The 18,640-nt window shown below is 44.1% G+C and overlaps 1 protein-coding gene and 1 long non-coding RNA gene across 7 annotated transcripts; one reads left to right on the forward strand and one right to left on the reverse strand.

Annotated features, from left to right (window-relative positions):
• The first annotated feature begins 3,627 nt into the window (after positions 1 to 3,627).
• LOC120966146 (uncharacterized) lies at positions 3,628 to 8,596 on the forward strand. 6 transcript variants are annotated; one of them, XR_012187140.1, is made up of 5 exons: positions 3,628 to 6,421; positions 6,511 to 6,551; positions 6,647 to 6,697; positions 6,891 to 7,251; positions 8,341 to 8,596. XR_012187140.1 is itself a non-coding variant. In XM_040391865.3 (5 exons), the coding sequence occupies exons 1-5, from the start codon at positions 6,293 to 6,295 to the stop codon at positions 8,386 to 8,388; spliced, it is 375 nt and encodes a 124-aa protein (XP_040247799.1). In that variant the 5' UTR covers positions 3,629 to 6,292; the 3' UTR covers positions 8,389 to 8,596. The 6 variants fall into 6 exon arrangements, 3 of the variants coding, with proteins under 3 accessions (XP_040247799.1, XP_040247800.1, XP_045085602.1); XM_040391865.3 differs by lacking the exon at positions 6,511 to 6,551 and having other exon boundaries at positions 3,629 to 6,421; positions 6,891 to 6,940; positions 7,155 to 7,251; XM_040391866.3 differs by lacking the exon at positions 6,511 to 6,551 and having other exon boundaries at positions 3,629 to 6,421; positions 6,891 to 6,940; positions 7,164 to 7,251.
• A 2,125-nt stretch (positions 8,597 to 10,721) lies between these two features.
• Positions 10,722 to 13,429, reverse strand: LOC120967349 (uncharacterized). The gene is made up of 2 exons (XR_005761148.3): positions 11,449 to 13,429; positions 10,722 to 11,352 (listed from the first exon to the last, which is right to left on the reverse strand). It is a non-coding gene; the product is annotated as an uncharacterized lncRNA (long non-coding RNA).
• Between the last annotated feature and the right edge of the window lie 5,211 nt (positions 13,430 to 18,640).

Here is an 18,640-nt window from a genome sequence, read left to right on the forward strand (position 1 = left end):
GTCCAGCAGCGTTTTTCTCCTAGATTTGTCCTCATATTTTCTTTGGGACATGTTGTAAATGGTGAATATGCACAAGCTTTTGATATATGTTGTTCTTCTATTCGATTGACTTTCTGTACTGTGACTACCAATTTGATGTATCTAATAGGAACGGTAGATTTACCTGGCTTCTCCCTACACTACAATGGCCTGAGCGTTTTACACGATATGTCACGGACCCCAGGGAATTCCTATTTTAGTGATCGAATTTGCGTTTCGCACAGTCCTGTACCAGCACTGTTTTTTGTGTTCAAAACTGTAGTTTAGATGTGTATGCTTTTTTGCTGGCATTACTGAGTGTGCTATCAGAAACAAACTTAACTGTTACATTGTCACGCAAAAGGGCACTCTTTCAGGATGATATATTTTTCTACATCGTGGACGAACATCAGAGTACCCATACTATGTGTCCCCTGTGCTTGGCAAACTTCATACACTTGTAATTGCCTAAAATGCACAAATTTATGACATATCGTGTGATCAGAATACTGTGTAGTTGGGTGGTTCTGTGTTATGGTTCACAATGCCCCTTTTTTCAACGAATCTGCTTACAATGGTCACATCTTTTGTAGTACTACCTCTGTTCACTTGAACTGCCAAAACGTCTTACATTAGTGAACAGAGGTAGTATTTAAAAAAAATGCATGGTAAGTAACAATGATGACCAATCACTGTGGGGGTGCATCACCATGGTTTGTTTTGTGCTACTGGATATAACAGAACTTACATGGATGCTAGATTGATTGGTTCAACTGTTGTGAGTATGAAGTATGGCCATTAGTATAGAATATAGATAAATGCTTTTCTCGAGGAACTTGGCTATCCATTATCACCTGAAATGAAAGTGTACTGGTGTTTGAAAACAAAAATAGTTTCTGAAAATTCTTGAAGAATTTGGCGATGTAGTAATAGATTTTTGGTCCATGTGTGATTAGGGTAGTGTGTTGTTAGGTGGTTCTGTCTTGGGGTTCACAATGCTCTGTTTTCTTAACGAATCTCTTCGAATGAATTTGCTTACAATGATCACATCTTTTGTACCATTTTTTAAATTATGAATTGTAAGTAACACTGATGACCAATTTCAATGTGGGTCACCATGGGGTTTGCGTTATTTGAGCTAACAGAACTTACATCGATGCTAAGATTGATTGGTTTGCTGTTGTGAGTACGACGAATAGTCATTAGTATAGATAAATGCTTTTCTTGAGGAACTTGGCTATCGATTATCACCTGAAAGGAAATTGTACTGGTGTTTGCCAACAAAAATAATTTTTGAAAGTCTGATCTCTCTCAAGGGTGATGATGATGCTTTGAAGATGGTCTATGTAGCACATAGCACAAAGCACAAAGCACAAAGCACCTGACACTTTGATCATGATAACATGATTGTGAAGCAGAGCTGCAATGATGTGCTGGTACCAAGACTTATGGTGTCACCAAGGAAGCTAGAGAGCAGAACATTCAGAAGCACAAACATGGAGAAATGAACATTCAGAAGACAGCGACATTTACAACGATGATCTGGATGAGAAATTCAGTGACAGTGTCTACATTGATGTATGAAACTAACTGAACCTTCAAGACAACTTGTATCAACCGTGTATTTTCCCTAGGAACAAACATAACTGTCCATGTTACTAGATGGTGGACAAACAGATACACACATCAGATCAGAGTACCCATGTTATGTGTCCATTGAATCTGTCCAACTTGATACGCTTGGACCTGTGCTTCACCATCTTGATCTCTTTGTCATTGTCGTCGCCGGGACCTACCTCGACGGGGGTGATGACGACGAAACGGTCCGGCTTCTTCCCGGATCTGTCGATAGGGGGACTAGGGACAGTGCCGAAGAACCTGAAGATGCACATCTTGCCGGACCCGAGGTGCACCAGGGAGGAGGTGCCCCCCAGCCAGTCCCCAGGTAGCCTGAATTCCTCCCAGACCCCGCGCACCTCCGGCGGGCTCTCCGCGGTGGCGGTGGCGAGGTCGACGGCACAGAGATGGACGCGAAGCCGAAAGACAGTCCGTCGTGGCCGCACACCGGGACGTGCTCGGCTTTTCCGACGAACGGCAGCGCCCAGTCGCCTTCCTTCCTCCAGGAGCAGCGCCTGGTGTCGAACGAGTAGGTCCCCGCGTTCGTCGTGTACGTCCAGATCCTGCCACCGGCGGCCGCCGTGTGCGCCGCGACGGCGGAGCAGGTGGAGCCGGGTTCGCGCACGTAGGGCGGCCGCGGGAGGCTGTGCCAGAACCAGTCCTCCCGGAGCCGGTCGTAGCGGAGGGCCTCGAAGCAGCCCTTGCCCTTGTCGGGCACGAGTTCGATGACGAAGAGGCCGTCCCCGACGGAGGCGGAGATCGGGCTGCCCTTGCGGGCGCGCATCACCGGCCCGCCGCGGACGGCGCGGCTTTTGACGTCGTAGATGACGGTGCGGCGCTCGCCGTCGGTGGACACGACCTTGACGTCGCCGCCGCCGTAGATGCCGCCTCCGCGGAGGAGGTGGAAGTTGACGAAGCAGTTCCGCGGGAATGGCGGCTTGTCGAAGCGCGCGGACGCGGGAGGCAGGGGGATGTCGTCCATGGCCTCATCGTCCGGGTCGGGGTGGGAGAAGAACGGCGCCACGTCGATGTCGTGCAGCGTGTACGTGTGGCTACTGTAGTCGTTCGTGGCCAGGATCACGCAGCTCCGGTCTTCTAGCGCCGGCGCCGCCATCAGCTTGGTTATCGATGGTGCAACTCCTTCTCTCGCGAAAACATTCAATAGAACATCTGCACCCCGGCCGCGTTATCTTGACACCGCCCGTACGCGCAGTGATCCGTGCCGTCATCAGCCACTAATGAGAGCTGGCTTCTGTGATACACCTAGGGCCTATAAGGAACTGTTCATCAGACCTCTGTACACATCCCACAAGGAGACAACAGGAGCTGGACGAAATTCCTGGGAGCACATGGATGGACACTGCTACACGCCTACATCTTCTTGTTCCTTGGGACAGCTATATCGTCTTCCTCAACGAGCATGATGGCTACAAGAAGAGCTGATCCCTGCACCCGAACGAGAGCCCAAATGGTTGATAGAGATGGGGAGGTGAGCATAGCAAGCCCGGGCGCATTGCCTCCAATAGCGATGGTGCTCAAGGAGACCAAGGTTTTCTTGGATGAGTGAACCACCCAGACATAGTTTTCTAGTACAGGCAGATCCAATCCTTGTTGTTTGGAGAGAGAGAGAGAGAGAGAGTGGTAAAAAAATAGTGCAGACAAGAATGGCCAATCCTTGTTTTCCTGATGTAGATCCAACCCTCGTTTGAAGACTAGCGCACACAAGAAATAAATGAAAAGAGTTCCTACAATATAAGCCATTCAGAGATATATAGAGAGAAGAACGGATTTGCTATTTTACACTCGACTGTTATTCAATTCGCCAACATTCAAATCGCTGTCCGTCCGCTGTTGCGCGGAGATTCGTGCTTGGCTGTCTCGTTTTCGGGCTTGTTTTCCTTTGTCGGGTTCGGGTTTTTTGTCCAGCCCGTTACCGTCCGCCGGGTCGCCCCTCCCTCTCCTGGTTTTTGTCCTTTTTGAATTTTCGGCATCGTTTTTCTCTTTCATTTGTGCGGCACTGTAGAGATAAGGGAGTGAGGAGATAGCGAGGCAGAGAGAGGAAGAGGCGCTCGGGGCAGCGGAGCGATTCCTTGTTGTTCATGTCGATTCCGAGATCCCCCACCAGTGGAGCTTGATTTCTCTCTCCTTCCTCTTCGATTCCCCCCTCCTGCTGTTTGTTGGTCTCTCAATTTCCCTCTCGAGCGCGTGTTTTTTTGTTCATTTCTCGGTGCGTAGCTTCTAGGGTTCGTCCTTTGGTGTGTTGGTAGCTTTAGGTGTGGTTAGGTTCCTCATTTGGGCTGTGCTAGATGCAATGCGCATGTCCTCTATGGCCTGTGAGTGTCTGTATGTGCTTTTAAGTCCTGGGTGATTGAACTGCAGGTTTAGTGTTACTGTATATCCCCCTAGTTTCAGTGTTATGTACCGTAGACTTACTGCATTTTTTGCCCCAGACTGACTGTAATCCCTGTAGTTTTGAATGTCATATACTATGAATTTGCACTAGTCACTGTGTAATTCAGCCCATACTTTCAATGTAACTCGCTCTATATTTACTGTGTATTTTGCCTCATTTTCAGTGTAATTCACAGTATTATTTCTGTGTTTGTTGCCCCATTTTCTGTTCCTGTAGTTTTAGTGCTTCTGTTTTCTTTTGCCCCATTTTCAGTGTAATTCACTCTAGTTTTACTGTGGTTTTTGCCCCAGTTTCAGTGTATCAGTGAAAGCACTAGTATTTTGCCCCATTTCGCTCTAGATTTACTGTTGTAGTTTCAGTGCAATTCGCTAGGTCAAATCTCTAGTATTTTTTGCCCAATAATTATTGTGTCCTGTTTTCCAGTGTAATTCAATCTACAGTTACTGTGTAATGTATCCCGGTAGTTTGAGCTCTAGAATTACTGTGTAATTTGACCTAGAATTACTGTGTAATTTATCCCGTAGTTTGAGCTCTACAATTACTGTGTAATTTGACCTAGAATTACTGTGTATTTTTTCTCGAAATTTCAGTGTAATCTACAAGTACTGTTAATTCCAGGGTCCTGTTTCCAGTGTAATCCGCAAGAATTACGATTATTTACACTGTAATCCCTTGCTACTGTTGTAGTTCCAGTGTAATTACTGTGTATTTCATCCCATATTTTCAGTGTAATTATGCTTTTGGGATTAATGTGTCCTTGTAGACAAGAATTATTTCATCCCCATATTTTCTACCTGCTGTAGATTCCCTTGTTCTAGACTGTAATACTCCCTGTTCTTCACTGTGCATGTGTAGTAGCACTGCCTTCATCACAGTGTGGTTCTGAATTTCTATGTGTTGTATCTCTGACTTAGACTGTATTTTCCCCTAGTTTTCATTTGCTGCAGTTTCATGCCCGATGCATATTTGTAATGTATTTCTGAAGTTCACTGTATTATGTTGGTGTGCTGCATGTATTGTTATCTTGTGCTTCTTCACTGTACATCCCCAAAGTTACACTGTAATACCCCTTCACTGTATTATTGCTGTTAGATGATAGTTGTAGGTGGCTGGTCGTGATTTCCCCTGGTAGCTGAGGTGTGTCTGAATGTGTTAAGTAATCTCACTGAATTTGATGCTTCTATTTCAGTGTTTTTACCCCCCCCCCCCCTAGACTGGTGTTTTCCACTGATATTTCCAGTCGAATTTCAGTTTCCTTTCACTGTATTATTAGTGTATTTTGTAGTCTAATGTCAGTGTACTTACCTTGTAACTTGCAATGTTATATGAGTGTACTAACTATGTAAGTACACTGTAATATCAGTGTATTTACAGTCTAATATCAGTGTATTTACTTTGTTACTTGCACTGTAATATCAGTGTACTAACTATGTAATGGCACTGTAGTATCGGTGTACTTACACTGTAAATAACAGTGTAATTTCAGTAATTTTACTTCACAATCCTAGTAATTTCAACAGTGTATTTTTAGTCGTGCAAGTGGATCTCTTTGTATTTGTAGCTCAAAATTACTGTGGATCTTACCCCTCATAATTTCAGTGTAACTACTGTCCCTGCTTTTACAGTGTAATTCTCCCATATTTGTTTTGTAATTACTGTGTAATTCTCATGCCCATGTTTTACGACTGTGTAATTTACAGTGTTATACTCCCATATTACAGTGCAATTCTCATGCCCATGTTTGTAATTACTGTGTAACATGTCCTAGTAGTACTGTGTAATTTACAGTGTAATACTTCCAAATGCTCCAGAATTACTGTGTAATTTATCATCCAATTACAGTGTAATTTGTCGTAACAGTACTGTGTAGTTTTCCCCCTAGTTCCAGTGTAAATCTTTGATTTACAGTGTCCTGAGATATGCAAGATTTTTCAGTGTATTATGCCATGGAATCACTGTGTAATTTGTCCTAGCATTTACACAGTAATTTTAGCCCAACTACTCATGTATTTTACAGTGTATATGCCCCGATTTTACAGTGTATTATGCACTAGAATCACTATCTAGTATGTCATGATTACACAACAATTCTGGGAGGAAAGTTACCCCTTTTTCAGTGTAGTTTTAATGTAGTTTTATTCCGTAATCATCTTGCTTAGTTTATGTTTTTATAATATATTTTTGCGCCTATTTTTTGTAGTGTAATGTTCATGCTTTAGCTCTGTAATTTTCAGGTTTAGATTTATGGGAAAGCTTCAGAAAGTCTCTCACCAGGATGTTCCGTTAATGTCATCTTTTGAGAGTGCAGATTCTATTCGTGAACCATTCGTGCCTAATGACTTTGCGGAAGATGGATCATATCCAATGTCTACGGTAGTTATTTTTCTCTTATTTTTTCTAGTTATATTTTCTTTTTGATTTTATGTAATCGGTTTATATTTTCTTTCTTTCTGGTGATGAAGGAGCCTTTGACAAAGCTCTTTTCAAGTTCTATGTTAATCAAGTTGGTTATCTGCTTCTTTTTTCTTGTTCTTGCTGTTTTATGTTTGTTTGTTATTTTCTCTTGTTGAGGTGACTTTTGGCTTTATGTTTTTTCAGAAAGGAAAATCACTGAAGAGGAAGTTATCATCTGTTCGTAGAAGAAATGTGGTTAGTCCTCTTCCTCTTGCCATGATGCTCTCGTTCACTATTAGCTTATTCATTTTATTATTTACTGTTTTTTAGTACATCATTCATGTGATGCAGCCTCTTGCTCTCTGATGCAGTCTGTTACTCGATGCACCTCCATTTGTCAATTACTAGTTAGATTGCCCTCTGATGCAGCCTCTTGCTCATTTTGCAGGAATCTCTCAATGTCTTCTTCATCGAGGTATTCATTGTCATCTTGTTCATGTGAGTGCTCTGATTCTGGTATTTTTGTTTCTTCATTGTTCTGGCAACTATTGTTTTCTCTTGTTGCTGCTGAACTGGGGTCATCATCTTCAGCCACCTGCATTCATAGCAATTTGCTTCAGTATTTTATTTCTTACTAGTTTTCAATTTCTATGTATGTATCTTGTTAGTGAATTTTGGTCTTTTACCTGTTCCACATTTATGGTGCCAAAAGGGTCTGCAGGCTAGGGGTTTTCTTCTGTTGCACCTTCTTCGGTTGGTGCAGTTTCAGTTTCCATTTCGTCCAATGTCTGCAGAATAGTACTGAAGCTGTAAGTAGCTCTCTTATTTTTGTCAGATCATGATAGTTTATCCAAATTTTTGTCACTTACTGTCGAATGGACGGATGTGTTGTTGCTGTTATGAGTTCTGTTACTCGATGCACCTCCATTTGCTGAATGTACCTGTAAGAAACATGCTCATAAAATATAGTTCTTGCTGTAATATCACAACAAATGAAACCCATTTCTTTTCCAAGAAGCTGTAAAAGTAGTACTGTTTTTGTAAGAATTTTTTCTTACCTTGTATATAATGTCTGAGTGTAGGAGCGCAATAAAAGAAAATGATTCCTGCAGTGTTTTTGTGTGTTAGATTTTGTTTTTGATGTACTCAGCTTTTTCTTATAAGTTTTTGACGTTTATTGGTACTTACATTTAGGATGAGATCTTCATGTGACATTGACAGTAGTTCGTCTTCTGTTATTATCCTTGTCATGCTCCCCATCTGCATATTTTGGAAAAGAAATGTCAGTGTTAGTACAACAAACATATGTATAGTCCAAAGGAATTACAGTATAATTCCTGTAATCTCTAGAACAGTCCAAATGATTTACACAGTAATTACTGTAATCTCTAGGGGGGTTTCCCCATTTGCCGATGAATTACAGTATAATTCGGAAAGTTTCTGCTAGTGTAAAAATTGTGTTACATTCCATTTCCCCATTTCCCTCTGTAATTGATTGGCAATTTTACATTGTAATTCGTTTTGTATTTTTACCCTGTACACTTTAACACTCGAATTACTATAATTACTATGGGATTTACACTGTAATTACTGTTGTATTGCAGTTTATTCCATAGGTAGTTTCAGTGTAAGTTGACAAATTTCACTGTAATTCATCGGCAGTTACACTGTAGGTCTGTTACCATTTTAGGCAATACCCTGATTTTCAGTGTAAGTTGGCATGGTTTTGCTACTGTCCTGTGTATTGTCATTTCAGGCATAAGGTGTTGTTTCAGTGTAATTTCTTCAACTATGCAAGTTTTTTCTACTGCTACTGATCAACTATTTGCAGAGTATTAAGTTTTCTCTACTGTTGAGATTACAATGAAATTTATGCTGAGATTTATGGTGTTATGTAGGAGGGGTGGAGAGGGGTTTCCCTTCCTTTTCCGTGCGTAGCAAGTTGATGGCAAGCAGGGAAGTTGTGGCCAGCTGTTAGCTGTGGTCTAGGGAGGGTTTGGTGGGGCTGGTTTACTGGAAACCGGGGCAGGGTTATGCCCGACCCGTTTTTGCCGAAATACAGAAATAAAGTGGCTGGTGGGAGGGTTTTTTGGGACATACAGGTGTCATCTGTTCATTTGCTATGAAATTTGAATGTTGTCAAATTGAAAAATAGCCGAATGTCAAATAGACAGTCCCGAGAAGAATTCAGAAAGAGAGAGAGAGAGAAGACGCGGTTCGTCCATGCCTGTGGTGAATAAAAAAGGTCATAGGAAAGAGAGAGGGGGTCACATGCAGCACAGGGAGTGCATGCATAGAGGAAAAGAGAGCTGGAATACATGCGGCAGAAGACATGCATGGAGAGAGAGAGAGGGAGTACATGCAGAGAACATGCATATGCAGAAGACACTCACATCAGGACAAGATAGTGCAGAATAAAGCCCACAGTCCATAGCTTTGTTACTACTCGTAATGACTCGTAAAGATCCCTGGACTGACGCACATCTCAAGAATCACGGCTGCAAACGAACGCCCGCGATAGCGCGGCCCTGGTGCAGATGTTTTAAAAATCCATGTCCCCTTCTCTCGACCCAATCGCAGTATATAAGAGCGTGCCAGCGTGGTCACTGCTTAGAGGCGGAATAAAGTCCAAGTCCGGCTCGAACAGGCCCTGTGACCCCCCCCCCTCTCTCTCTCTCTCTTTTTTAGAACGAAGGCTCAGGACGAGCCCGGCTTTGAATTAACAAAGCCATCAACCGGCCAGGATTACAACAAGCACCAAGAACAGAAACGAAAACAGAAAACAGCTAAAAGGGTACAAGAGTGCTGTGCTAACAGCTAGTAGGCTTCCTACCATCTACAAGCAAAGATGCAGAATCTAAAGAACAAGACCAGCTTGTAGACGTTGAAGCCCTCCACCAAGTGCGATCCACCCCACCGAGACATCATCTGACCTTGAGGAGACCCAGCTAGCAAGCGGGAGTGACAGTGGCAGCTCCATGGGCTCCGGCCGAATCGGTGACAACCTCCTACATCTCCGAAAGGGGCTCCCTAGCCCCTCGCCTGGCACGAGGCGCCGATCCGTCGGACGATGAGAACGCTCTCCCAAGAGCAAAGGTGTACACCCGACGCCATGGCCACACGAAATGCCATACCAGAGCACCACCAAACCGCGTCGCCGAGCTCAACGAAGGGCAACATGGCGCTGGGGGGGAACCAACACTCAAGGAGAAGCAAAAGCACGGTGGGGCTGCCGATGACAGAGCAACAATGGAGTGGAACCACTGGACATGGAGACGAAGCTGCCAAACTCCCACCTGCTCCAACCATGTCGCCGCCAAACGCCCACCAACCAGATCGGACTCACCACCGTCCCAAACTCACTGAAGGCGGCACCACCATGGGGGTGACGGCGCCGCGAGCGTCGCTGCCGCCCAATCCAAAGGGATTTGGGTTTTCACCCCGGCATACGAGCAGGGGAACGAGGCAGAGGGGGAAAGGGATAACCTTGACGGCGCCTACAAGTAGGAGACGGCGCCCTCAGGCGTCGCCGTCGTCGTGGCCGGCAGAGCCAGCCATGGATTTCTCCGGGCTCCACGTCTTCCCCACCCCTAGCACAGACGCGGCGCCGGCAGCCTGGGCCAGCCGGAGACCTGATCTGACAGGGGCCGAAAGGTTGGAGACGGAGGCGTCAGAACCGGGACGGGCGCCCCCGCGGCCACCGCGCCCCACAGCCACCCCGCCGCCGCCTTGCCACCCGCGCGGCCAAGGAGGACGGCCAGCACCAGCGACGGCCGCTGGCTGAGGTCGCCGTCGCTCCACCACCCGAGGCCGCCGCCTCGGCTCCAAATCCCCCTGCACGCGACAGGGCGGAACAGATCCTCGCCACCACCCTCCCCGGGCGGACGCGCGGCGCTCCGGCGACCCCCTCCGGTGGTGGTGAGGGAGAGGAAAGGGGGGAGGGGAGGCTGGCGGCGGGCTAGGTTATCGCCGCCCGAGTCGCCCCTGTGGGAGCGACGCGGGGGCCTTCTTCGTTAGGTACTGTCACTTCGACCTCTCTCTCTCTCTCTCCCTCTCTCTCCGGAAATGCTATTTGGCGAACGTTCGCCAGGAGCCCAACCCTGATGAATGCCTTCCCAGCCGTCGCACGGATCTTGATGCACAGCCAACGCCACATCAGCTCTCTGGAGTCGTTCGCTGTGAATTTATCTCTAGAAAATGTGCCCTTTATTATTACTAGTTAGTGTGCACGTGCAACGCACGTCTCAATCGTAAAACATGCGAGATTTACATAGTGTAGAATACAAATAAATGTTGCAAAAATATATAAATCAAATCAATTACACATTGTTTGATGTCGCTCAAATACTATTCTCAAAAGTGAGACACCATAGTAGTTAGGTTGCTGCACTGAGTGATCAAGAGACGTTGGGCATGGACCATCGAAGGAAATAATGGAAGTCAAGTACAAAGTGTGGTAAAATTATATTAAATAAGTTAGTGAGAACACAATTGCATTCAAATCTGGGAGTATAGCTGAAATGCTCTTGCGCTGCCAGATATTCTTACGCTAATAGGTTGCTGACAGGCCTTATAGCCATCGATTGGTACCACATGATTTTTCAGCTGCAAAACAAGCAGACAAATTGCATGAATATGACACATTGACACATCATGTTCTAAACATGCTCAAGGTATTTTCTACAAGACGGAACTACTGATGTGGTTTAGTAATAATGAATGAGGTATCACCAACTGATAAAACTGAAAAATACTTTAAGTATATCTTGTATCAAGGCCCTTCAGTAAAAGGAAACAATACAAGTCCATAGGAGTTATCTTCGTGGAAACAGAGACTTGCATCTCCACTTCGTAGGTATCACTCTTGATCTAGTTTTGTTATATCACAAGTGACAGCAAACACATCATCCCTTCAAAGAAAATAAATTATGTTTGTAATCAGAACTTAATAAAAAAAATACTAACTGGTGAAAATTAGTGTGAAAGTAAACAGGACATGTTCTTACCCTGTATTGTTGCGGGAACAGGAGCATCAGAGTGCTGAGCCCACTTATGAGAACACCACACCATATCAGAATTCTCAAGCGCATGTTCAAAGCAAAAGCAATTCCAATTACTGAAACGAATAAGCAACCACCGAAGCTGGTTAGATAAAATTAGAACTTTAACTGACAGTTTCCCTAGCACAAACTAATATTTCAAATTATATTTGCTTTATAGTATCACAACATCTGCAACATCACGAAACGACTAAATTACTGAATCCAGGTAGCTCGGTAATTCAGTTTAAAATGTAACATATGTTGCAGAAGGTCAAGTGTACACATTTTATTACCTTCAGGAATGTCGCATGCAAATTCTATACACATCAGTACATTAGCGCACATGCAAGAACTATCTTGTAGGAGGAAAGAGTAGGCCTAACTGATAACCCTGAAATTAGCTGCATGCCATGGTGATATATTTTCTTTCCTTTTTCAAAACAAATCAAGAACTATGAAGCACATGTGCCATACCTCAGGAATAACAATCTGATCAACATCTAGCAGTCAATAAGAGAGGTCCCCGGTCCATTTGAGAGATTGTTCTGCCTGGCGCCAGTCATAAATTGCTGCTGCAACAACCATTGCCTTGGGCCACTCATCCTCTCCCAAGGATGACCCTCTCAAGCCAGTGAGCTGCAAACACAAATATACAACTCATGTGAAGGGTGAGAGCAGCCTCCATGAACGTCGCATTCTCCGTGGAGGTTGGACGTGTGAGAGCCGGCCGGCTGCGTACAGTGGGTGGGAATCAGGATTCGGTGCGTCCCGCAAGTTATCGGCAGCTGCCAGATCCGACGATACCGCCCGCTGCTCAGCGCCGTCCTCTGCCGTGCGCTTTGGCTGCGCCCTCTGGGGCACCAGCCGTTGGCGCAGCACGCTCGCCCTCGTGACGACGGCCATGGCTTCATTGGAGTCTCTCTCGGCCATGGCCCGCACTGCAGGAGCAACCCCGTCCGGGTGCAGCTTTGCCTTGGCATCTCTAACCGCAGCGACCGCGACTCTCGTCGGCGGCGGAGGCCGCCCACGTCAGGCGCATGGCGGCGTTAGTGAAGAGCGACACGATCCGGACCTTATCTCCCGCCGCGACACATGGCGCGGCGACGCTCCCTGGCCGCAGCGCTTGGTCAGGCGCATGGCAGCGACAACTGATGCAACCCCTTCCTCCGGCAGCGCACGGCGCGGACGCGTTTGATAACGGCTTCGTTCAGGATGACACCGTAGGAGCGGCCAAAGCTGCCAGGTCGGTGACAATGGTGGGGATGCGGCAGGGGGCGCCATGGTCCCAGGAGAGACCGAGGGGCGCCGACGGCTGCGACGTGTGAGCTCAGCGCAGCGGGAGGGGCGGCGGCGCTAGGAGAACAAGTGGGGCGACGACTCGTGAGAAGAGGCGGGATTCGCGGGCGGCGCGCGGCGGCCATTGCGGAGCCGGCGGAGGTAGGATGTGCGATGCAGAGCGAAAGTGATGGAGGGATTAGCGGAGAGATGGATTAGTGGATTAGCGGACGCGGTTGGCAGAGTTTTCGTCCGCCCCACAAATTGCTAAATGTACTTTTGGTCAGGGTTAATTATCATTTTAATGGTTAGATCTAAATAAGCGGATTTAATCCTGAGGCTCTAATTGCTTTGCGTTGTCGTGTGTGCGTTTAGGCGGGGTGCACTTAAGAAAGATAATGTTTGCTTGTTTAATAGTAAGTATATATTTTTCAAAAAAACACAAAGGATGTGCCATTGCAGGATTCAAAATAGTTAAAAAGAACCGGATCGGTCGGATCGGAAAAACCTGGTATTGCTGGTCGTGATGTTTCTTTAAGCGTTGTGGACCGTTCGAGCAATCAAACCCCAAAAAAGGAAAAACCGATGAACCTGGTAGTTTTTGCAAAACCAGACGGTTCAATGTCGTTTGTAGAAAACCCCCTCAATCAACTACGTTTTCTATGAATAAGTCAGAGGTAGAAAGGGAAAAGATGAAAATACCTCCTTCTAGGGCTTCGGCCGAACACTGTGCATCGTGTATATGAATTACGCATCGCAGGCCTTGCTGATTGCTATTATAGTACTATGTTTGAGTTAGAGATTATCATGTATATGATTTAGATATTACTATCATCTCGTTGTTGTTACTCTGGCATTTGATTGCACATTTTTATCTATTGTTTGCTGTATTTATTGCTAAACTATATATTATTTAATGGCTTAAAAACCCAACAATCGAACCTGTGAACCGGCGGTCTGACCGGTAAAAACTTGAACCGCCAGCCTCACCAATTCGATTACCGGTCTGATTTTTTAAACTATGTTCGAACTCGAGACCTACTGCATTAGTAGAAGACTCACCATTGGGTTGCAGCTGTGTTTTCTAAATAGATGTGCTCAAACGTCTTTATGCATTTTAGCATAAAAGAACATGGCATTTTCAAAAATAGATGTGCTCAAACGTCTTTATGTTTTGTGAATTTGTTTTCTCATTTGAATTTGTTTTTCAAAAATTCTGATTTTCCATTTTCGAAAGAACAAAAATCCCTATATTTTAGATGGGATCTTTTCTAAACTTGACGTGTGCATTTTTATTATAGGTAGCATGGAAATTCATATGTCTTTTTCTATCATAGTTTTATTAATTTTAAGAGCATGGCATTTCATTATCAATAACATGACAATTTTTTGTTTATTAAGAGCATGACATTTTAACAGTCAAAGAACATGGCAATTTTTTAAAGGATGGCAGTTTAATAATCACTAACATGGCATTTTTATTATTCAGAGGATGGCAATTCTATCTATACCAATATAAAAAGACCCAAATGGGCAGATTCAAACCATCTCGACCGTCAAATCATGTTATCTAGCGGTTCAAATCGCTGAATGTTAAGCACCAAACACATTTAACGCTCTAATTACCCACCACTGGCATTGATTATAAACACGTTTTGACTCAACGCTATCCCTTGAAATCTGCTATGTAAGTAATATCCTACCATTCCTGCGAAAAAGTAATTGATATCTTACCAAATACCAACGTGCAACAGATATATCTTACCTAATATAACGTGCAACTAATATCCTACCTAATATAAGCGTGCATTGCACGTACATTATTACTAGTTACTAAAAGCATGCCATTTTTAATAGTCAATAACATGACAATTTTATTATTTCAATAGTCAATAACATGTCATTTTTATTTTTAAGAGGATGGCAGTTTAGTAATAAACAATTTGGCATTTTTATTATTAAGAGGATGCCAGTTCTAGTCATTTCATTTATCGTTAACATGGCAATTTTACTATTAACAACATGTCATTTTAATAGCAATAATATGGTATTTTATTATTATTAATAGATTGACATTTTTTTATTGCTAAGAGGATGGCATTTTTTATTATTCACATGATGGCATTTTTAATTTTTAATGGCATGGCTTTTTTTTCCTCTTTTGACAATGGCGATTCCTGTGTGCGAATTTTTTATGGTTTTGAAAAAAGAATCTTTACTGGCGAAAGTACCTTTCTACACCCAGGAGCAAATGCTCCTGGTGTGAACAGTAAAATAAAAAATAGAAAAAATATTCAAAATTTCTGAAATTATTCTGTGACATAGTTTCATAAATGTTTGTTGTGCGTGCAAAATTTCATCGCGAAATCACGTTGGTGGAAGGTGTGCCAAAAGAACAAAATCAGAGCTCCAAAATGCTTTTGTAAGTAACAGTTTCAGGGTATCAATTTTTTTTTACCACGCCTTCCACCAATGTGATTTTGCGATGAAATTTTGCATGCACAACAAACATTTGTGAAAGTATGCCACACAAAATTTCAGAATTTTTAAAATTATTTTTGAATTAATTTATTGAAACTCCACATCTCTTTATTGGGGCTTATCCATATAAAAAATATCTAGAGGATGGCAGTTTTCTGTAATTTAGATCATGGCAATTAGGGTCCATTTTTGTTGTTGGCATTTTTCTATACCTACTATTAAAGGGAATAGATATTCTTGGTTTGGTTCCGTTTTGTTTGGCCCTGTTTTGAGTATTTTTAGTATTTATGCATGCTATTTCATTTTTTTTAGAATATGCATGCTATTTCATACGAAGGAAACCAGGACGTACCCATAAAGGAAACTTAAAACCAAGCAAAGCAGCCAGCCGGCCGGCCAATATCTCTATTTTTCAGTTGCCAAACGAAACCAAGATGCCGGCCCATATGTCTATTTTTTGGTTGCCCGCTGGATTCTCTTCAACCGTATTCAGACTGCGTAGACGGGCATGCACCGAAGAGATGTCTTTGGCATTGAACGTGCATGGCGTGTTCCTGGCAGCGCCAGCAACGGTGCTGGGACACAGCGGGACGAGCATGACTCTAATTTCCGGCTCGTCTGCAGCGACGCACATGGCGTCGGCTATGGTGACACGGACGAGTAGACGACGCCGATATGGACGTGCAGCCGACGCGGCGTCAAGGGCTGCAGGCTGAGCGTGCGTATGGCGGTGGTTGTCATGTCGGCGCGGCTGCACTGCACAAGCTGTAGAGAGCAGACGGAGTGATTGTGAATGTGCAGTGAGCTATGGCCGGCGACAGCACGAAGAAGCAAGTGTAAGCTAGGCAAGATCCGGTCCACTGGGCCAAAGGGTTGCACCGGACCACGTGAATCTTGAGCTAGCAGCAATGCCATTGAGATCGACTGAGCTTGTGGAACTGGAATAGAAGAAGCAATTATGGAATCACTGGTCATAATCCATGCATGTAAACTATGGACATGGCAATCAGCTGAATTCATGTATTGCTGAACATGTGCATAAAGAAACTGCGCATCGAGCGAATCATACTAGCGAACATGTAACACACCTGAGAAGTACTCAAGTTCCTTGATCATTACGTGCATTAAAACATATGGCTGGCATGCACTTTTGAGCAATCATTTTTTAGGGGTAACCTTTTTTTAGGGTTAACTAATTTGGGCTAAGACTTCAAGTTGCTTTGTGTTTCTCCATAGTGCCACATCTAATTATGTGCATGATCATTTTTTTTTGGATATATTCACCAACTAATTACTCACACCAGTAATCATCTCTGTAAAACTTGAAGTCTATCAGGAGCAAATATATCTATCTCGCGGTATTACTTGAAGCCAATATATTTCTGTATTTCCATCCAGACGGATTTGGAGTTAGTAGTGCACTAGGTAAACACTCGAATACGACACAAACTATGAAATTTATTTTATACCCATTGAAAAGGCACGGGCTCTTTTGCTTATAGGTGGAACCAATTAACATGTTTATTTGATAGAGGCAGCCTCTAAAGCTAGAAGGATGCTAAGCTTGAAGATATGGACGCCATGGCTTGCATTGTATGGAAGCTGCCTCTATAGGCTGTGAAAACGTCATATGTTTTTAGTATTTTGAATGGCGGCCTTTTAAAGGTTCTTTTCTCAGCTTAAGTTTTTTTGAAGGACCGCGATATTTGGCACACGTGTGCCATATAAGCAAAACTATCACACCTCACTTTTTCTTCTAAATTCATGCATCCATTAGTATGCTTTTTTCTCCTTTCACGTGCATACTTTTTTCTACTTGTATTCATGCACTAGAGGACGAAAAAGCTGACATCAACCTAGATTCTCTCTATTTTAAAAATTCAAAATGTTTTGTAGGTTAAACCGTTAGTCTGATGAAAAACCCGTTTTCACATAAAAGATTCGTCGCGACGAGATCTTCGGAACTAGATCCTATTTTGCGAGAGCGGCGATATGGGTCATACTACTATATAGTAGTATTATCACAACCGTTCGTTGGCACAGATCCCACATGCAGGCGTCATAAATGAACTTCGTCGTCGCCCGCGGAAATTGGCGGAAATGTGGGGGGCCCCGCTTGTGTGGCGTATGTACTGTAGGAATACTAGGGGGCGGGACGTCCCGGTTACCGGCAGTGGACGGAGTTGTGCTAGCGGTACAGGTGCACACTACTTTCATGTACCATGGTACAGATTTTTCCTTTCACCTCACGACAATCAAAACCTCGGTGGCAGGGCGGCGCCAGTGAGCGGGATCTCCCGGACCGTAGCAGGGCACGATAATTTTCTTGCCACTCAAAGAAACCGCACTGCCTAGACTGAAAAAACGAAAAGAGGAAGACCAGATCAATAACTCAAGACCTTGGCTAAAAAAAGTTGTTGATTCAGATCTGAGATTAGGATTAAGTCACTCACGGTCCAGAGGATGCAGCGGTAGTATCGATTGCCAGGCCTTTTGCCGCTGGCGGTGGTGTCGCTGACTACTTCCCGGAGACATCTAGGGCATGGAATCAGCGGGAGCAACTCCGTGTCAGGCTCAGAGGAAGAAGAAGCAGACATGGCTGTTGAGGCGAGAATGGGGATCTAGATTTACCAGACGACATATGTCTTATTCTAGAACCAGCTGTCCGCCCATGAACTGACAAAGTGGGCCACGTGCTAGCTGTCCCGGCTAAATGGCCCATCTCCGCGGTGGACGGCCCTAGTAAACACAATAACGATAGGACCGTACTAGAGCTTGCCCCCGGGCCTCATCAATGACTACAGACAACCCACACACGTACTGTTTAAAAAAGCCTGGGCAAACCGAATACATGGGCCTATACCTGCATGAGTGAGCATCTCGAGAAGGACCAACCGCTGGGATAATATATAGTACCATATGCAATTTTCGCTATGTTGTTCTGTTTCGCCGACATTTTTTTAGGCCAAAAGTTATCATGCCTAGGCTACATAAGTTATCAATCCTGTGATGTGAAAGTTACCGTGTTATTTCCATATAAGTTACCGGGGCATAAAACTGGTTCTCCCACCCTTCTCCACATGCACATGCATGTATGCATTAGAGGATAAAAGAGCTGATGTCATCCTAAATTCTCCCTATTATGAAAATTCAAAATGTTTTGTAGCTCAAACCGCCGGTTCAATGCAAAAATAGTTTTCACATAAATATTCGTGTGGCGAGATCTTCAAAACTAGATCTCATATTGGTATATTCCGATGACTTTTTTGGGCATGTGGTGTGCAAGTTACCATGATATTTTCACATAAGTGACCAGTGTTATATTTTTCAACAACTTTTTCCTCCTTGGTCAAAATTTATCGCGGTGTTTGCACGTGAATTATGGGGGTGTCGTTAGTAT

This window comes from Aegilops tauschii, chromosome 6, assembly GCF_002575655.3.
Source record: "Aegilops tauschii subsp. strangulata cultivar AL8/78 chromosome 6, Aet v6.0, whole genome shotgun sequence".
Taxonomy (NCBI): Eukaryota; Viridiplantae; Streptophyta; class Magnoliopsida; order Poales; family Poaceae; genus Aegilops; species Aegilops tauschii.